At 38.3% G+C, this 19,264-nt stretch overlaps 1 protein-coding gene across 6 annotated transcripts in view; it reads right to left on the bottom strand.

Annotated features, from left to right (window-relative positions):
* SLC25A21 (solute carrier family 25 member 21) overlaps positions 1-19,264 on the bottom strand; it is a 503,455-nt gene that overhangs the window by 36,094 nt on the left and 448,097 nt on the right. For all 6 annotated transcript variants that reach the window (XM_032242677.1, XM_032242681.1, XM_032242678.1 and 3 more), the window contains exons 4-6: positions 16,867-16,933; positions 12,124-12,183; positions 8,285-8,392 (exon numbers count right to left, since the gene is read on the bottom strand). In XM_032242677.1, the coding sequence (XP_032098568.1) occupies positions 8,285-8,392; positions 12,124-12,183; positions 16,867-16,933 (235 nt within the window). The remainder of the gene's footprint in view (positions 1-8,284; positions 8,393-12,123; positions 12,184-16,866; positions 16,934-19,264) is intronic.

Raw genomic sequence — 19,264 nt, 5'->3', positions numbered from 1 at the left:
GGATGATACTACACAATGGAGTGAGTGTCCATATCTGGGCCTTCAGAGAAATACTGCTTTGTTTGAAAAGGGGGGACCCAGTTGCTCCACGAAGATAGGAAAATACGCTTGCTCTTCAGGAAATGAAGATCATCCATACTTTTCATTACTCAAATGAGGTCTTGAAGCATTTTCATACATTTGAAAAATTTAAAAATCTAAGAAAAACCTTCCTTTTATTTGAGAACAAAACGTAAGTGAAAGAAGAAGAATCAGGCTTTAAAAGTCCACATTTATAGTTCTTTTAGCTTAGAGATTTCATGAATTCCTCATTACAGTTTGTTTTCATAGGGCAGGATTTTGAACAAAAAAGATATCCAGGTATAATTAGAGTCTATCCAGAGTGTATGTTGGATGAACAGGTCTATTTGCAAACAACCAGTGAGTGGAGAAGAATTTGCTGTCGAAAACCCCTCCCAGATACTGAGCCACAAAGCTATGTGAATATCAAACTGCTATTCAATAACCAGCCCTGGAGGAGCACAGTGCCCTGCAGGTGATGAGACACTGATACCTGTGCCTTGCCCCTCCACCGACAGCGGAGGTGGGAGGAAGGAAGGTGACAGTCCGGTGGCCACATGGGTTACAACTCAGGGAAGGCTGGCAACAAAAAAGGAGGCTTTGCTTCTTCATGGTCCCAGAAACACTTTTTTGCTTTCCCCTTGAGCTTCTTAATTATCCAGTTTACTTTATTCCAACGAAAATAGTATGGTTGACTAGAAAGAGACATCTATGTTAATGTTCAGTTTTTTTAGAGCTAACTTTTTTGGGCTTTATTTTCTCTACCTTATAAAATGTGGATAAAGCCACCAACCTTAGAGAGTTAAAGAGATGATTTGAAATTATCAACTGGGTGTGAACATCAGGAAAAGTGGAAGGGTGACCAGTGGTAACCAGTGGGATAGGGTTAGAGGGAGATGTTGTTGAAAGTCAACTAATTTTTCTTCAAATAGCTCTGTCTTACTTGACTTATTAAAAAAGTATTATGTTAATAATTTACAAAATTATATAAGTATTTTAAAAAAATCAAATAAAGGGAAAAACTCACATAAGGCAACTTGCAGAGTGTCTGGTATACAGTAGATACTCTGTAAATGGTAGCTATTATAATTACTTCAAAGTCTTGATTCTGAAAGCAAAAATCTAGGGTTCTTGGCACAGTTGAATGAAAGACAAGTCTATTTTCTGTAAATGATAATAGAGAGACAACTTGGCTGCTGCCTTAGATATTATTGAAAGATAACTATAGGAATGGATTCATATGCATAATTTTCTCTTCTGCCCACAGCAATCATAAACTGGAAAGAAATAATTTCTGTACTGAATTGTTGCCAGGTAGTGTTTCACTCAGTAATGCAGGAAAAATTTGAACTTGACCCAATACATCATCATAAATGTTGACATGTCCTTGAAGCTGGCTTCTCACACTATCTGTAAACAGAGCCTCACATTTACTCTCTGTATAACTCAACTCCTGTCTCTCTTGAAAGAGATGATAACAAAATACAGCCCTTCAATTTACTTTATCAATATAAAGTTGACCCTATGTTATATAATAAGTTTAAACATTTGTTGATTTTCTATGGAGAACATACTAAGCTTTGTGATATCTATTAGATTGGTCTATCTTTGTGATATCTATTAGTTGGTCTCTATTAGATTATTAAGTTCCCAGGATAAAGTGTGTAGAATTATATCTACCTGAGCTAACTAAAAAAAGACCCCTGAGCTAATTAAAAAAAAAATCCCTGTCTTTAAAGATTTTACCATCAATTACACATTTGCTATCTGTTCATTGGTCCTCAAAATGATAATCAGAGCAAGGTAGAACACTAATTATTTCTTCCTTGGGCTGAACATCTTTAAAGACTAAATAGAGGTAAAATAGGCTTTTGCAATTTCCTATAGGTTTATTTTCATATTTGGGGTGAGAATGATTATGTTCATCTGTAACGTAGATAAAAAATGACAAGAGTAGAAGAAAAACCTGTGCCCCGGCCACACATTAGAGGCAAATCCTATAGACCTCAAAGGAAGAAAAACATAACCCTTTAGCCAAATAATAACTTTGAAGTAGATTTCAAAGTGGAGAGAAAAATTGGGAAACAATTCACACAGATTTTGCTTCTGGGGAGAAATTCACATTTTCCAGATTAGCAGAGAGCATGCCAGCGATACACTACTTGGCTTAGCACAACTGATAGGGGACTTCTAGTTCTTATAAATATGCAGATAAAAATCAATGCACCCAGTTTGGGGAGGTTCTACAAGGACAGCAAGCTACAAAGTCACATTGGAAAGACTGGATGTGAAACCATCTCCAATAGAAAAATCGTTGGGCAAGCTTAGTTCCAAGCCAAAGAGACAAGAGATCAGGACAACAATTTGCCTGGGTTTAGTTTGAAGGATTAGGGGAAATTTGGGTCTATCCTGATTTTATCCACACATGTTTTTACACTCAGTGAACCAAACCAGAGCATGACAAAGCTGTGATTACTTTGCTCCCCACAGAAGGTCAAGCATATTTAAATTAGAGACCGGTTTTCTTTATTCACTGTGAAGTTTAAGATACTGGCCAAGACTCTGGTATTGGAATTGGAGGAAGTGTGGCAGGGATTATAGTCTTTGACTGATATGGTGGAAATTTAAGAAGTGGAGGTGAGACAAGCACACCTATTAAAATATTTTATACACAAGTTGGAAGCATATGAGGGCAGTATCAAGAACTAAATTCACCGCAATTTTTAAAAACAGTTTATAGCTAAACTGGGTGGGAGGCATATTTTGTGGGTAACATACATCTGACTGGTTAGAGGATCAGAGGGGAGACCCTGGAGTAGCTGGAGCATGCACAGTACCTGTTGTTCTTCGGAAGTCCTGATGGAAACTGCACTTGCAGCTCCAGGACTCCAGTTCCTATCATTTAGCTGCCAAGAATGTAACAGGAACTTCTGCTCTATGCCAGTGCTTTACTTGGATCCTGGCTAGGGAGGCCCTTGCCCTGGACCCTGTGCTTCAGAGGGCACCATTCTGGCCCTCTGCCAGCCAGGCCTATCCCACATGGCCAAAGGAACAGCCTACACCTTCTTCTAGACGATGCTCTCTGCACCTGGAACTGTAGCAGTTCCTTTGTTCCATCTCTTATCTCTCCCCCATTGCCCAGAAGACTTTTGGATTATATTAAGTATCATATTGGCTACTGTGGTCCTTGGCTATCCTCCACTGCAGAGTCCCTCTCAGCTGCAGCAACTTCTTGCTGGAAGTTGCTTGGGAATTACATGTTTAAAAGACCCCACTGACTAACCACCTCAGGCTCAAGAGATAGGAAAATCCAAAATACACTGTGTAGGACTCCATGGTGGCTTATGTCCAAAAGATGAGAGTAGACAGGTTGAACAGCAGACAAGCTGCCTGAGAAATTCTCCCACTTGGCAGGACAAGAGCTACATATCTACAAAAATAAGAATCTATGGGGTACATGCTCTGTTTTTCTTAAAGGTGTGGTCAAGTCAGTTGGCTGTTCTGCATGTAGCTCATCCATTTGGTATTCCACCACAATTAGGAGCTGACTGAAAAGGCTGAAAATGAGCTTAGTTCATAACCTTCCATGTGGAGTGATTAAGAAGGCTTAACCAACAATTCATGTTAACTTTATACAGCTGTTCCAGGGGAAGACTCTCTTGATTGTGGTAGAATTCTTCCCAAAGTGGCCTCAAATGTTTTTAGTTTCATTTCTAACTTCTGCTGCTAAGTGCTAGTTATTTACAGTAAATGGATATCCCGCTACTGCTATATGATAATGGACCCTTATCTCAGTTTAAAGACCTCATCAACAGGCACTGCAAGCAAGCTGCCAGTCCATAAGCCTTGATAAGGAATTCAGGCTGAATGGATGGCACTGGCATCTGAGAATGACCTAAGGCACACTTCGGGAGAAGACCATTGCTCGGTGAGCTGTGTTAGTCCCCACAACTGGAGTCAGCTGTGACTGCTGAATATTAATTGGGGCATTATCTCGAAATAAATCTGTCTCTATTTAAACTTACGGATTTGTAAGGTCAACTTGCACCTAGAAATATTTATCATTGGTTGAATGCCTACCATTTGCCAGGCTCTGTGTTAAGACCTTTGCATATATTAACACATTTAAATTCTCATAAAAAGCATGTTGTAATAATAATGACTAACGTTTCCTAAACCATCACTGCATGCTAGATCATATTGACAGCTCAGCTTTATATAGCCTCATTTAACTCTCATTTGACTGTTTGACATGGCTCTTACTATTATTTTTTCCTCACAAACAAGGAAACTGGGCTAGGGTCAGGGTAGGAAATGTGAGGTTGTCACATAGTCAACAACTGAGATCTCCCTCCAGGGCTTGTGCTTCCAACCACTACACAGGTGCCTTGCTGTAAGGAGATGAACTGATCACTATCATTTCGCCAGTGAGGGAACTGCAGGTATGCTGTTCAAAACCACACTGCTGGACAATGGTAAAAAGTGTAATGAGAACTTCGGTGTCTCTCCCCACAAGATTGTTCTTCCTTTCTACATGGCTCTGATTGTATATGCTCTTCAGTAATTGGCAAACAAAGTTCAAGCTCTGTTAGAAATTACAGAGTAGGAAAAAATCGGGGTTCTGTTCTTATAAATGAAATCATGGCACCTGAATTATGCAAGGTTGAGCCCCAAGATAGGCCAGCAAGTCATTCCCACCTGATCAGCTGAGAAGGTCTTCCCTGAAAGCAGGGCTTGATCTTGGCAGAGCCATTAGAAGGATTTCCTCTGGATAACATACTTTTCTTTAAACTGTTCTGTATTTTCTAAATTTTCTACAATGAGCATGCATTACTTTTGAAAGTAAATGTTCACAGACAAAACATGAATACATTCTCATGTTAAAACATTCAACATCACAAAGCCTTTCTCTTAAACTCTCACCTTCCCCTCCTCTATTCTAATCTCCTCTCAAGCTGTGTGGATTTTAGTATGAATTCCTATAGACCTGAACTAACCTATATAGAAGTTACTACACATGTGGCCGTGAGGACCTAAAATGTTTTAGTTGAAATGTGCTGTTAGCATAAAATATACACCAGATTTAAAAATTTAGTGTAAAAGAAGAATGCAAATATCTTATATAATTTTTATGTCAATTACATGTTGAAATGAAAAATTATGGAGTCAGTAAAAAGATCAGTGGTTGCCAGGGATTAAGCTGGGTGGGGAGGGATGAATAGGCAGAACATGGAGGATTTATAGGGCAGCGAAATTACTCTGTATGATATTATAATGGGAAATATATGTCATTATACATTTGTTCAAACTCATAGAAGGTACAGCCCTAATGTGAACTATGGACTTGGGTGATAATGATATGTTAATGTAGGTTCATCAGTTGAAACAAATGGATTGCTCTGATGGGGGATTTTAATCATGGAAAGATGATACATGTGTATGCATGTGTAGGGGAATGGGTTCATAGGAAGCCCCTACCTTTTGCTCAATTTTGCTGTGTACCTAAAATTGCTCTAAAAATAGTCTTCAGAAAAATGAATATACTGGTTAAATAAAATACATTATTAAATTAATTTCACCTGTTTCTTTTTATTTTTTTAAATGTAGCTACTAAAAATGTGGCTCACATATTTCTATTAGGCAGCACTGCTGCTCTAGAGTCCAGATTTTTAGTGCACTTATACATACATATTTAAGAAATACATATATATTTCTGCCTGTTGAGTAAAAGCACCTACTGCTTCAATTTGATCAACGTTGCCCATAAAGTGCCGCATCAAAACACCACCTCATTTCAGCTACTGAATTCTGCTAGTTGCTGTAAATAAATGCTGATGCAGGTGATCTATGTAATCACTACTTTGCTAAATTCTAACTAAAGTAACTTTAAAAATATCTTATAATGCATCTAATAGATTTAATTCTAAGTAAACACCTGATAATGTCCAGTTCAGTGATAATGCAAAAGAAATGACCCCAAACAAGCTCCTGCTACCCCCCGGCCCCCGCTTTAAAAAATGGCTAAATATACATGATTTACATAGACTGCATTTGTGTAAGTGATGAACTGGTGGCATGTACACATGCAGCACATTCTTTTGTTGGGCAGGACAGGTGTTTATTGTGTTCTAGCAAGTCATTAGCAGATTGAAAACATTAGCAGCTCTTACTTGAACTCAGTGCAGAACCTCCTTGAAGGCAAAGGAGAGAAAAAGAACATTAGCATGAGCCAAGGTGCCCTGGTAACTCATGATTTTCATTCCTGTGAGTGCCTTTTGATGCTCTGTCCCATTTGAGTCCTTGTGGTTACATGCTGCCTAGTTAGAGAACTGCAACTGAAGTCCTGTTTATTCCTTTGCCTACTCACTGCTGCTTCAAGTCAAGCTTCCCAAGCGATAAGATGGAACACTGGACAGGAGTCTCTGCAATTTTCTTCTAGCTGGTAATTCTCCCAGTCTAACAAACCAAGTTTGCCTTAAGCAGATACCATTGGAACTATTTTAAATGGTCCATATTGATAAGACATTTAAAACATGTTTCCTTTCCCCTCCCCCTATTCCTCACAATCTTTTTCCTTTATTCCAGAAAGAATAAAGAGAAAAGAAACTAGAATACAGAGATTTTCAACTTTTTATAAAGTGCTATATATCATTGTATTTAAGATAATCTTTTTAAAAGTAAAAAAAAAAAAAAATTACCCCTGAATTAGGATTGACTTTATATGAGTAGATACCATCTGCTATAACAGCCCAACCCTGTCCCCCCAGGTCTTGGCAGCTAAAGGTGAGTAGGACCCCTCTTCCTTCCCCATGTCCCTGCCTGAGAAGCTGCCAGGAAGCTCTCAGGCAGCATCAGCCGGCAGGAAGTGGGGTGGGAGTGAGGGACTCTCCACCCATTAGCAGCTGCTTAAGCAGTAGGCAGGGGAACTTTCTACAGAAAGGTCCAGGTCAGCAGATACTCCAAACCAATTTCTACCACATGCTACCCAGTTGTGGAATTAAATTGAAATGCTAAGAAGGGATCTGGAATGCCAATTCCCTTGTTTTCCCCCTACTTTGTGCCTGGCACCCAAAAGAATAAAACAAGAGCAGCTGGACCTTGGCAGTTGAAAGGGAATTATTAGGTAACTAGAAGGAAGCGAAGGCAGCACACACCAAGGAATGCTGTCTGCACAGACGTCATGTGCCAATGATGAAATGTCAAGACCCATCATTGTCCCCGTGGTGACGTCTTAACAGGCTTAGTAACTTGCTCCTTTGGATTTAACCAAAAGACAAGTTTGAGAGATTATCTGAATCTTTCAGGGCAGGTGGTGGGTGTAGTAGGGAAAGGAGTGAGGTCATTTTTTAAAAAGCAAAATAATGTTATCACCTCAGTGGTTTAGCTATAGTCCATTCTAGTGCAATGTGAAAGAAGTGTTGTCAGCAGCTGGGAAAATATTTCTAAATAAGTCATTTCAGATTACGATAGAGCTCTAAAATAAAAAATGAATAAACAAGTGTTTGTCCATTAGATCTCAGTGCATTTTTGTTAACACTTTACTTGCAGGAGATATTTGACTTTTTCTTACCCTATTTCCTTAACAATGATTTACTATGGCTTTAATAAGTGGATAAAAGTTGGGTCCATTGTTTCACATCCATACTTAAAAATAAGTTTTTATGGCTGAGCACGGTGGCTCACACCTGTAATCCCAGCACTTTGGGAGGCTGAGGCAGTCAGATCACCTGAGGTCAGGAGGTTGGGACCAGCCTTACCAACCCATGGAGAAACCTGTCTCTGCTAAAAATACAAAATTAGCCAGGTGTGGTGATGCATGCCTGTAATCCCAGCTATTCGGGAGGCTGAGGCAGGAGAATCACCTGGACTCGGGAGGTGGAGGTTGTGGTGAGCTGAGATGGCACCATTGCACTCTAGTCTGGGCAACAGGTATGAAACTCTGTCTCAAAAATAAAAAGTTTTAGAAGAACAGAAAGCCAAACACTGTATGTTCTCACTTATAGGTGGGTGTTGAACAACGAGAACACGTGGACTCAGGGAGAGGAGCATCACACACTGGGGGCAGTTGGTGGGGGTAGGGGAGAGACAGCGGGGGGTGGGGAGGGAGGGGAGGATGGGGAGGGATAACATGGGGAGAAATGCCAGATATAGTATGCACCTAAAGTAAAATTTTAAAAAAAAGTTTTTACATGCCATCAACAATAGAAAAACATTAAATGGTTACCTCTGCAAATGTGTTCCGATTTGCTTGCAAGCCAACTTTTACTACCTCAAAAGGGTTAACTATGATGGCTTCTGTTAGTCCAGATCCCAATCCAGCAATGGTGAATGTCTAGAAAAATTAAATCAATCAGTACTTTAAAACAAGTTATCATGTGTACAGGTTTAAACATCCTATTCATTACACTGTGCAGCTGAACGTTATAAAGAGAATGGAGAAACCTACATAAATGCACCATATACCATTACTAAACAGTTTTAGTTCTTGATTAGATGCTGACAATTCATGAAGAAGAAATTACAGAAGCCACAAACCACATCCTAACAATTTCAAAATAAAATGTCAAAGCCCCATCAACAACGAGTTTTTCCTTTAACAAAAAGCAAGTTTGTTTTACTGATTTAAAGGTGGATACTAAAACATCTGCAAATACAACAATTAAGAGAATTTGAATTGTAAAAGGAGAGCTTCATTTTTAAACATGTACTTAAATTTCTTTATTGGGCATACAAGAAATTCAAGGAGCAGAACCGCAAATAAAATGTTTCTAAAAAGTTAAATTCAGGTAACAACATAGCTGGCAACATTTAACTCTATGGTCATGTTTTTAGAGCCACTATTCTGGACTATTAACAAACATAATTTATTTTTTATTTGTCTTTTCCCTATTTTAAAAAACACAGGTAATTGACATAGTCTTCTAAACCTAAAAGCTTAGATCAGAAATGGCACAGTCCCAGTTGCTCGGGAGCTGAGGTGGGATTATCACTTGAGCCTAAGAGTTCAAGGCTGCAGTGAGCTATGATGGAACCACTGAACTCCAGCCTAAGTGACAGAGTGAGACCCTGTCTCAAATTAAAAAAAAAAAAAAAAAAAAAAAGAAAGACAACGAAATGACTAGGTTATTCTGAAGGGCTCAAATAAAATCTAGAAAACTTATTAAATGGTGACTGTATGTCAAGTTCTTATTTGCTATCTGTCAAGAATTTCTGCAATAGGAAAGAACGATTTTTCTAGAATTTTCCTCTAGGTAGAATGCTTGTGTGTTTTCTAGAAAATCTGCATCAAAAATAAACACAACAATTAAAAGATGCACACGCAAGACAGAAAAACAAAATGAAATAAAGCCCCAATTTTCAAAACAGATGCTGGAAAAAACGTAATTATTTAGTGCTGAACCTCCCATTCCAGGACCAGAGGTAGTACTCTAGGCAACCAAGAGAAGAATGAAACCAATGAAGAGCAAATAACAGAAAACTCTTATTAATGGGTGCTAATATCTTCTAAATAGGAGACTAAAAGAGAGGAGAAGGAGAAAGGAATGTTGTATAATCTTAGAAAGAAACGCAGAGAGGCAGGATCCAGACACAGGAGGTCTGGGTTTAGGTCCAATTCTAGCACTCATTGGCTGTGTGACTAGAGCTGTAACACACAGTAGCTTGTGCATAGGCAAAGGTGCCCAACCAAGGATGTGTGGAGGCTGGAATCCAGCTTGCCCCTCATTTGCTAAGAGGAGCCCTGGAGAGACATCAGTCAGGAGAAAGGGCGCCTTTTATTATTCACACAAAGGTGCCATTGGTGCTAGCTGTGGCTCTGTTGTATAAATTGCTGAATCTCTGATGAGCCACAGTTTTCTTATCTGTAAAATAGATAATGATATCTAGTTTTCCTGCTTATAAAGTTATTTTAGGGCTCAAAATGATGTGTGAAGCCATTTCATAGAGTGCCATGTAAACATCATGGTTCTTGTTGCACACAGAAAAAGGAAGAATGGCCGGACGCGGTGGCTCATGCCCGTAATCTCAGCACTTTGGGAGGCCAAGGTGGGTGGATCACCTGAGGTCAGGGGTTCAAGATCAGCTGGCCAACATGGTGAAACCTTGTCTCTACTAAAAATACAAAATTTAGCCGGGCTTGGTGGTGGTGGGTGCCCGTAATCCCAGCCACTAGGGAGGCTGAGGCAGGAGAATAGCTTGAACCTGGGAGGTGGAGGTTGCAGTGAGCCAAGAAAACGCCACTGCACTCCAGCCTGGGCAACAGATTAAGACTCCATCTCAAAATAATAATAATAATAATAATAATAAAAGGAAGAATGAAATTGCATACAGATTCTAGGAAAGAGAGACTCACAGATGATGTTTTCATTTCATCTCCCTTCATTACAATTTTAAACATATTTGTATAGGATAACTTACCAAATATTTTATTCATTTATCTCAGACTTCCATCTTGGAAGCCAAAAGTGGAAAAAAAAATACTAGTCTCAAGTTATTCTGACTGGGAAAGCTAAAATCCAGATGTCCAGGTTTTTATTGCTTACTATATGCAATCTTCCAAGTAATTCCCTTTTTTGTTCTTCTATAAAACTTAGCTACATTTGCTGTCAGAACTAGTGTTCAGCAGTCCCTTGTCAGAAGAATTGATCAGATATCAGGAGATCATGTTACGTAGATTGTTCCAGAAACTTACATTTACTGTTGGGTTTCCAGTCTCCTAGGCTTTTCATGTGAGAGCACCAGGGGACATTTAACAGCTGTTTAAATGTCTAGCCATATCAAAAAAAGTCAGTGAAATAAATGAGTTCAAGAAAAGAGAACTGTACACAGTTTGCATGCATTTGGTTATGGTAGCTTCAGTGACCAAATGCTTTTCTATTTCAATTCTCAAGAGTCCAAAGACCTATAGTCTCTCACAAGGTACAAATGTTTGACACAAGAACAGCCAGCTGGCCCCCTAGAGACCATATTTTATTGTTTCTCACTAGGAAAGTTTTAATCCTCTTTTCGCCAAGCTGTTTCCAAATTTGTTGCTGAAGAATTAAAAGAAAAAAATCTTAGCTAGTTTTGAGATTCATGATGTAACTGCTCCTCTCTAGGAGGCCATGCTTCCAGCCACCTTGTATAGGCAAGAGTTGGATGAGACATTGCTTTGTCATAACAAAAAGTGATGCTATTAGGTTTCCTAACAGGATCTTTCCTAGAAAAGGGGCATGTATGATTTTTAAAAAATAATAGATACTTCTTCTTGGACAGTCTATTTGGCATATTCTCAAATATTGTCCATTTTATTAGGTAAACGAAGGCATTTTCCTTGAGGCTGGAGTACACTGCCAATTGGTGGGCGAATGCAGATTTTGTTTTGCTTTGTTTTGCAGACTTGGAGGGAGACATCAGTGCATTTCCTCTCTCGGGGGCTCCTGTTGCACACACATTTGTAGAAGCCATTTGGTCAATACAATTAACTTCTGTGAAAAGCAGCAAAGTCAGCAAGAAGGAGAGGAATGGTGTAGGTAAATGATCAAAGCATCAAGTGAATTTTGTGTAATAAATGAGATATGTCATTGTAATATCACAATTCTCCCTAGCTGAGTTGTTTACAGTCATTCTTATAAAAGGCCCTTCAGTCTGCATCTAACCACAGAGTGATTTTATCCCAAGGGCTCTGAAGTCTATTTACTACAGCTGGTGCAAAAGCTGGAAAAGTGACCCGTTTGGCGTATTGACTTTTTCATATATAGGTATGTGCAGTATGTATGTAAACATATACATGTCTTGGTTTAAAAAGAGTCTTTGATAAACATGCTCTTTATTTCATATTCTTGACCATATCTCATATGGGACCTTTCTAGACATATCATTATTATCATAAATTCATCACTGGGAGCTATAAAATAGCCAAATTGTGAATTATTAGGAAGATGGCTTTCAACAAGTAGCTGAACATTGAATAACTCAAATTCATATTTTAGTACCTGGGCTTGGGGAATCAAAAGAGTTTTTGTTACTAGATTTTGCTTCATGAAATAACACACACATTTAAGTATAATAAATACTCTCACTTACCAATGCTGGTGACAGTGACACATATCCTAGCAATTTTTTGTACTGCTCAAAGGTGAAAAACTGTGAAACAAAACCAAACCCACAGATTTATAACAATTTCCTGCAACAAACTCTTTAATTGACTCAAATTTCTTTAGTAAATCATTATGTTAACCAGCATTTCAAAAAATGATAAACTATCTAATACAGTTTTTAATCCTGTCTCGGGTAGTTGCTATTGGATCTTTCTTTAACATTCACAGTTTCAAATGCAGTTATAATAACCTACAGAATAGCTGATGAAATCCTTTAGAGCAGTAAATGAACCATACAACTTCCATTTACCATGACCATTTTCAGTTTCCCCAGACATCAATAGACTTCTCTCTTATGGCACTGATTCAACATTACAGGCCTAGAAATCTGATGTCTTTGGTCTCCTATGTTTTCTCTATGAACTGCTTTCCCAGTGAAAGCCCAATTTTCTAACACACTTGTAAAAAGACATACACTTTTCAGCCTTAACTTGCATTTCTATTCTATTCATATCCCCTCTGCTCCATGGAATTGAAAACACTAAATAATTATGAAGATGCCATGATAAACTAGGGAAGAACCCAAAGAGGTTATCTAGATCATCCCCTGCCATAAAAGGCTGTCTTCAACCTGAATGAAGAAAGAGAGCTGATAATTCCTTCCTTCAAAACTGATGGTGATAAAGATGATGGTGATGATTTATCAGATGAATGTATTGTTAGTTTCTTCAGTAGATGATGTTTAGTATAACTTTCTCTGCAAACAAATTTCAATGGAGGCAAATCTAATCAATTGCTTCATATAATACATTTTTCCCCTTCTTTCTTTCTGTATTCTACTTTTTGAGCAACAACTCTGCTTGAACATGTTTTGCTCTTGGGTACTCAGAAGCTGTCAAAACCACTGATAAGGCATGTTTTTAGGTCCTGCTAGAGGCTGATTCTCAAGACTCCAAAAATGGTATGGGTATTATATGGTCCCCAATATTTTCTACTCTATTATTTTATAGCCCAGTAAAATGGGGAAAGAACGCAAAATCTGATTTCAGAGCAAAAAATACTCTGCTGTTAGGAAGAAGTAGCTCCTTATAGATGGCTTTAATGAGTGTTTGGGTAGCCCAAGAATCATTTTACTACCAGATACATTTTGATTCTTTTCAATACTCAGGAACTACTTTTGTGCCATGGTCTTTTAAATGTACTATTAATGTAGAGTTTCTAGGATTCATTTAATTCACTCATTTAATAATACTATTAGAGACCTCCTATTCTAGGTACTGGACATGTAACAGTAAAAAAGAGAAACCTCTGCCTACTTGAGCTAACATTCTAGTGGCTTGTAAAGGCCCTGAAACTATCCTGGTGTTAAAATAGTACTCACCAGGGACCACCACTTTTTTGATGAAATATGCATTAGTAACCATTAACCATGGAAGGAAAAGTGTTATAATCTTAGGTTTTTAAAATAATTTATTTTTCTTCATTTTTTTGATGGTCATCATCACCACTTTGACAATCACCTTGCTGGCATTTTGAAGTGAGCAGTCCTAGAGCTGATTCCAGGTTATGCTAATTAGCTGTGAAAGCACAGGAAAGTTGCTTAACCTTTCTAACTCTCAAGAACACAAAAGTTACCTTTTAGAGTTATCATTAAATAAGATAATTTAAGTAAGATTCCCTGACAGGACTGGCACAAGTGAGACTGTTGAAAAATCTTAGTTTTTATTCTCTGACTTCACTTAGGTTATCAAAGGAGTCATAGACGCCTTAAGTATATGAGCACTCCTCTCAATGCCCTGGGACTGCTGAAGCTTTCCAGTCTGGCTGGTGGGAACAGGCACTATTCCCAGCCCCATGTGACTGCTGAGTGCTGTTCCCTTGAAGCCTTTTGGGCGGTTCTTTCCCAGGCATTGGTAGTTTCCTCATAGGCATGCACTGGTCAATACTCAGCTGAACACTTGGGGAGTCCCTCTGCAGACCTCAGGAGTTCTCTCTTTGTGCAGTCTGCTCTTCCCTGTTCCTTTGTGCAGGTACTCTGTCCTATGGACTCTGGCTGTCTTGCTCTCCCCTGCCTTTCAGCTCCTTCTCAACCCAGGGAGTCCCCTGGGCTCTGCCTTGGTTTCCCCTCCCTGCCCCGGGGCCTGGAAAGTAACCCAAGGCAGTAAGCTGTGGCATCACAGGGTGCGTCTCATTTGTTTTCCATTTCTCAGGTATTTCCAGCCTTCATCATCTGAGGTGTCCAGTGTCTTGAAAACTGTTATTTCATACTGGTCCCTGGTACCCTATCTCCACCAGGAGTGGAAGTTTTGGCCCTCCAGAGACTCTGAACAGTAGATGTGGGAATTTTCTCTCTATATATATTTCTTTGTTTCTTTCTGTTTCTTTTTATATATGTTTCTTTTATTCATCCAATATCAACTGAAATCTACTATGTATAAATACTATGATTGGTATCAGTATATTGCAGTGAACAAATAGGCTTCACAGTTTATAATCTCTTGTGAATTTAGTTAGCATAAGGCAGTCCTTGAGAAACTGAACGTGGGAAAGGTGGTATTTCTGCATGTGTGAAGCTCAAGACTGGACCCTGAAGCCTGAACCATGGTGTCACTCATCTCTGAGGGATCAGTTGATCTCTCTCAAGTCTTCATTTCCTTTTGCTAACTATAATACTAATTCTGTCTAATTTGTGAAACGAGAAGTTCCATTCACTTAGCATCAGTTAGTCTTATTATTTTAATGATAAGCTTATTTCAAAGAATAAAGTACACAAAAACTTAAAATTGTCTGTTTCTGATTATGGTAATGATTTTAACTAAAGTGTCAGTACCAAAGAACACACACACACACACACACACACACACACACACACACACACACACACACAGATATACCCCACAGTCTCTGAATATTTTTTTTCCTGAAGTAAACTTTGATGACATACAATGAAGCAGTTTATGATGTATGAAATCGTTACAATCAGGTGATTGCTTTCCTCACAAATCCTAAGATAAATATCTATAAAATGAATGTTTTCACAAATTGTGTTGGAAAAACTAGGCTATCCATCTGGCAAAGATACACTTAGCTCCAAGTTATACTTAAAAAGCCAACATACTTACCATATGTCTCAATAATTTTAAGGTAAAATCTACTTGAAACAAGATGTCTGGGACATATACACCATATCCAGTTGCCTGAAAGTTCATCTGTTAACCATTGTTCTGGCAGAGAGCATTGCTTTTGTAAAATAGAGACTAACTCCATTTTATAAAGCTAAACTTTTTTTTTCCTGTAAAAAATTGTTCAATGTTGATGTCTTAATCCCCTTAAAGTTTAAATTGTCTCCAACATATAATATTAAGAGAAAATATTCCAGGAAAAGCTCTAATTGTAATTTACTTTGTTTACACATGTAAATCACTGAACAGATGAATATATCATTCCATGCAGATAAAGCAACTTTCCTTTTGAACAGGAACTTTGCCCTGTTTGTTTACTTGGGCAGTCTTTTATCAAGTAAAGCCATTTCATAATTCAATTCAGCTCTTTTGTGTACTTTGGTGAACTTATTCCAGATTCTTTACTGTGTTTCAGATCCTTATAATGAAATTTGTATTGAAGTGATATTATAAAATCTCAAAACCTATACCAACAAAGAGGATAAATTTATAGAGAAAGTATGTTCTAAAGCTTTGTTTTCCAAATTCTAGACTTGAATTCAATCCTATTAAATTGCCATTTTGACATAATATAAAGGTTGGATGTTTGTGTGTATATGTGGGTGATTTTATCATAATTACAAACCAGTCACCCTCTTGAACTTACTTAGCAAAAGTATATGAGCTGTTCCCTCTTGCCTTTCAGGACTACTGGGAATACAAACTGAGTAATGTATGTGAAAAAAAAAGCCTTATATTGCTTGGAAAGGAAGTCTTTAGGTTATCATTATTATGGAAGGACAAAGCCTTATTTGGTGATGTCAGTGGTATGGGGGAAGGGAGCAATGACTATCAGAGTCTCTATGATCAGGACTCTTGTCTGAGAGAAGACAGTAGTCAGATTGAGTTCTTTTGCCCCTGCATGTTCTGCCAGATCTCCCTGTTCCTCTTCAGATACTCAACTAGCAAGTAGTATATAAACCTCTACAGTCATGTGGTTAAGTAAATGGAAATCAGGGTACTGGAAGTAATAATTTTTGTAAGAACCAGAATAGAGAATTTTAACAGAGGAGACTGGGGGTAAAATGAGGTTGGCATGCCAAATAAATACACTATGTGAGAATCACATATAAACAAATATAGTATATTGGTTTACTCTGTTAATAAAATGGGAATGATTTAGGGAGAAAGGTTTTTCTTTCTCTCCTCTTCCCTCTTCCCTCCCTCTCTCTTTCTTTAATAATTATTTCTCCAAAGGAAAATTTCTGAGTTGCTTTGAAGAAAGGTCCAAGCTATTTTGTGGTTTACTAGCATTTCCTTCACCATGTTGCTTTTTGAATAATTTCCCCATTAAAATGGAATGCTTTTACCTGATTAAAAAAATCTACAAATTGATCTACATATTTGAGAGACTGACCAAGTCTAATTACAATAAAAATGATGCTATAATTTCTGCATTAAGATTTTTTGTGCTTTATATTTAATTCATTTTAATGTCTTAGAGTTTGTTGTGCTGAAGCTGTTACTGCACCGTGCTTTTGCTTGGTGGGAACGCATGCAATGCTTACCTTCACTGCTCTTTTTGGTGTTTCAGCCAAGATAGGTGGCAGAATTCCCTTGTAAAAACCAAACAACCTGTTGGAGAAATAAAAGATTTTCTGTGAGTAAGGAAATTAGGAAACAAGTATTTCTGACTTTGTTTGGATAAAGCAACTAATCCGAAAGCATTCTGGATTATTCAACATAGCATACCAATCATGAAGTCTTCCTTTCATTCTAAAATAAAGAAATAAATTCTATGTCTATTAGCATTATGACATTCAGAAGATGAATACATGATACTGAGACAGGAGCCCCTTAGGTAAGTTGCTAAACATGACCATTAGTTGTACCTTAATGATGAAGCTGACCCTCCTTACTCTGAGTTTATTTTCTCAGTTGTGTGGCAGGTAGCTTCAAGCTATCTACAGTCCTGCATCCCCTCCCTTGTGGTAACCAAATGAAGTTAGGATTATACCTGAATCCATTAGAGTGTACCTTTCTGAGGCTAAGAAGGTGATGAAACTTTCAGTTTTAGCTTTACTAACACAAGGGAGCTAACAAGCTCTGTGGGTATGGTATTAGGGCTTCTAGCCCTGTCCTAAATTAGTCAAAATTTTTAAGCTGCCTTAATGGGGGTGGAATATGGTCAAAGAGGGTTGGCTATAGGACTGTGTGTTGCCAACAGAAGAAATGTCAGACTCCTTTGCTGATACGCAAAATCACAAGGCATGGACCAGTTTTCTTTTCTAATGTTCATGGGCCCATGGTCACATAGTCAGATGTTTTTTTAAAAAAAAAAAGAGTGACATATGATTAGATTTATAATAAGTCCTCATTTATTTCTTATTACATTTTAGAATTCAAAATTGTAAATTCCTTTGTCCTGGAATCTTCATGTATATGCTATATCTTCATTTCAAACCTTAAGATATATAAATAGAAGATAATATTATGCATTATTTTCTGAGTAATCATTTTTCCTGATGAGTCCATAAGTGACTACAGATGAGGGCAGAGCTCAACATGTCCCTAATTTAGGATATCCATCTAACATGGGGCTGCAGCTTCTCTGACTGACCCCCAAGCTTCACTCCAACTTCCTTAAACTGGGTTCACTTCCAGCTGTGCTTCTGGGAACAAGAAGTTGAGAACCAATTCAGGTGAACCCACTGTGCCACCCAAACCAACATGGTAACCTCTTGTTCTCCCTCAATTCAATGGCTTACACAGTACCTTTCAGTGAGAGGACTAAAGTAGTTGCCTGATTTATTCAATTCATGGGCTTACACAGCCTCAGTTCACTGGCTTACAGAGCAACTTGAGGGCAAATTAACAAATATTTGCGTTTCTTACATCAGAATCCTTTGTGTGTGTGTGTGTGTGTGTGTGTGTGTGTGTGTAACCAGGACACAAATATTTGTTAAGCTTATGGATCTCATAAAGAGGAAGAAAGGGATCAAAGGATTCCCAGATATGGGCTTAGTCTGCCCACCATTTTTGACTTAATGGATAGTGCTAGCATTATGAATAGGAAGTAAAGCAGATACGTGATTTGAAGAGCTATAGCAATTCATGAGTTTTCCCACCCCTTTTCCATTCCAATTTGAACTACTGATGCCTGAAATTCTCATGTCAACATGAATTTCTTCTAGAAGCTAATAACATTTAAATACTTTTTCTCATTTAAATTTCATTATAAATTAATCACTATGTAATTTTTGGCAAAAAGAGTGACTAAGCATAGATAGGTCTTCCCAAAAGATAAATGTAATTTTCTTGAACAGAAGTTCTACATCTACAATAAAAAAGGTTATTAGTTCTGTTCTTTCTGTACTGATCGTTCCTCATCTGGAAGACTATGCCTGATTATTGGAGGAAAAAAAAATAGAAACAAGTAAGTAAAGCTTTTAAAACAGAGTGCCCAGATCAACAGAGGAACTTGAAATCCCACACTACAGAGAACAGTTACAGGAAGAACAACAGTTGCTTCACTTGGAGAAGAATGATCTTAGGGAGAAATATGGTGAACGTGATGGATCTTTTGAAAGGTGTACATGAAAGAAAGATATTACACTTTTCTCTTTGTTTCCAGGTGGTAGAACTAGTGCCAACAGGTGGAAGCAACAAGAAAATACACATTTTGGCCGGGCGCGGTGGCTCACGCCTGTAATCCCAGCACTTTGGGAGGCCGAGGCGGGTGGATCACGAGGTCAAGAGATCGAGACCATCCTGGTCAACATGGTGAAACCCCGTCTCTACTAAAAATACAAAAAATCAGCTGGGCCTGGTGGCGCGTGCCTGTAATCCCAGCTACTCAGGAGGCTGAGGCAGGAGAATTGCCTGAACCCAGGAGGCGGAGGTTTCGGTGAGCCAAGATCGTGCCATTGCACTCCAGCCTGGGTAACAAGAGCAAAACTCCAACTC

The sequence above is a fragment of the Sapajus apella genome, unplaced genomic scaffold (assembly GCF_009761245.1).
Source record: "Sapajus apella isolate SASKATOON/1434 unplaced genomic scaffold, GSC_monkey_1.0 scaffold50, whole genome shotgun sequence".
Lineage (NCBI taxonomy): Eukaryota > Metazoa > Chordata > Mammalia > Primates > Cebidae > Sapajus > Sapajus apella.
The sequence above is the reverse complement of the archived record's forward strand: the minus strand, read 5'-3'. Positions and strand labels throughout refer to the sequence as shown.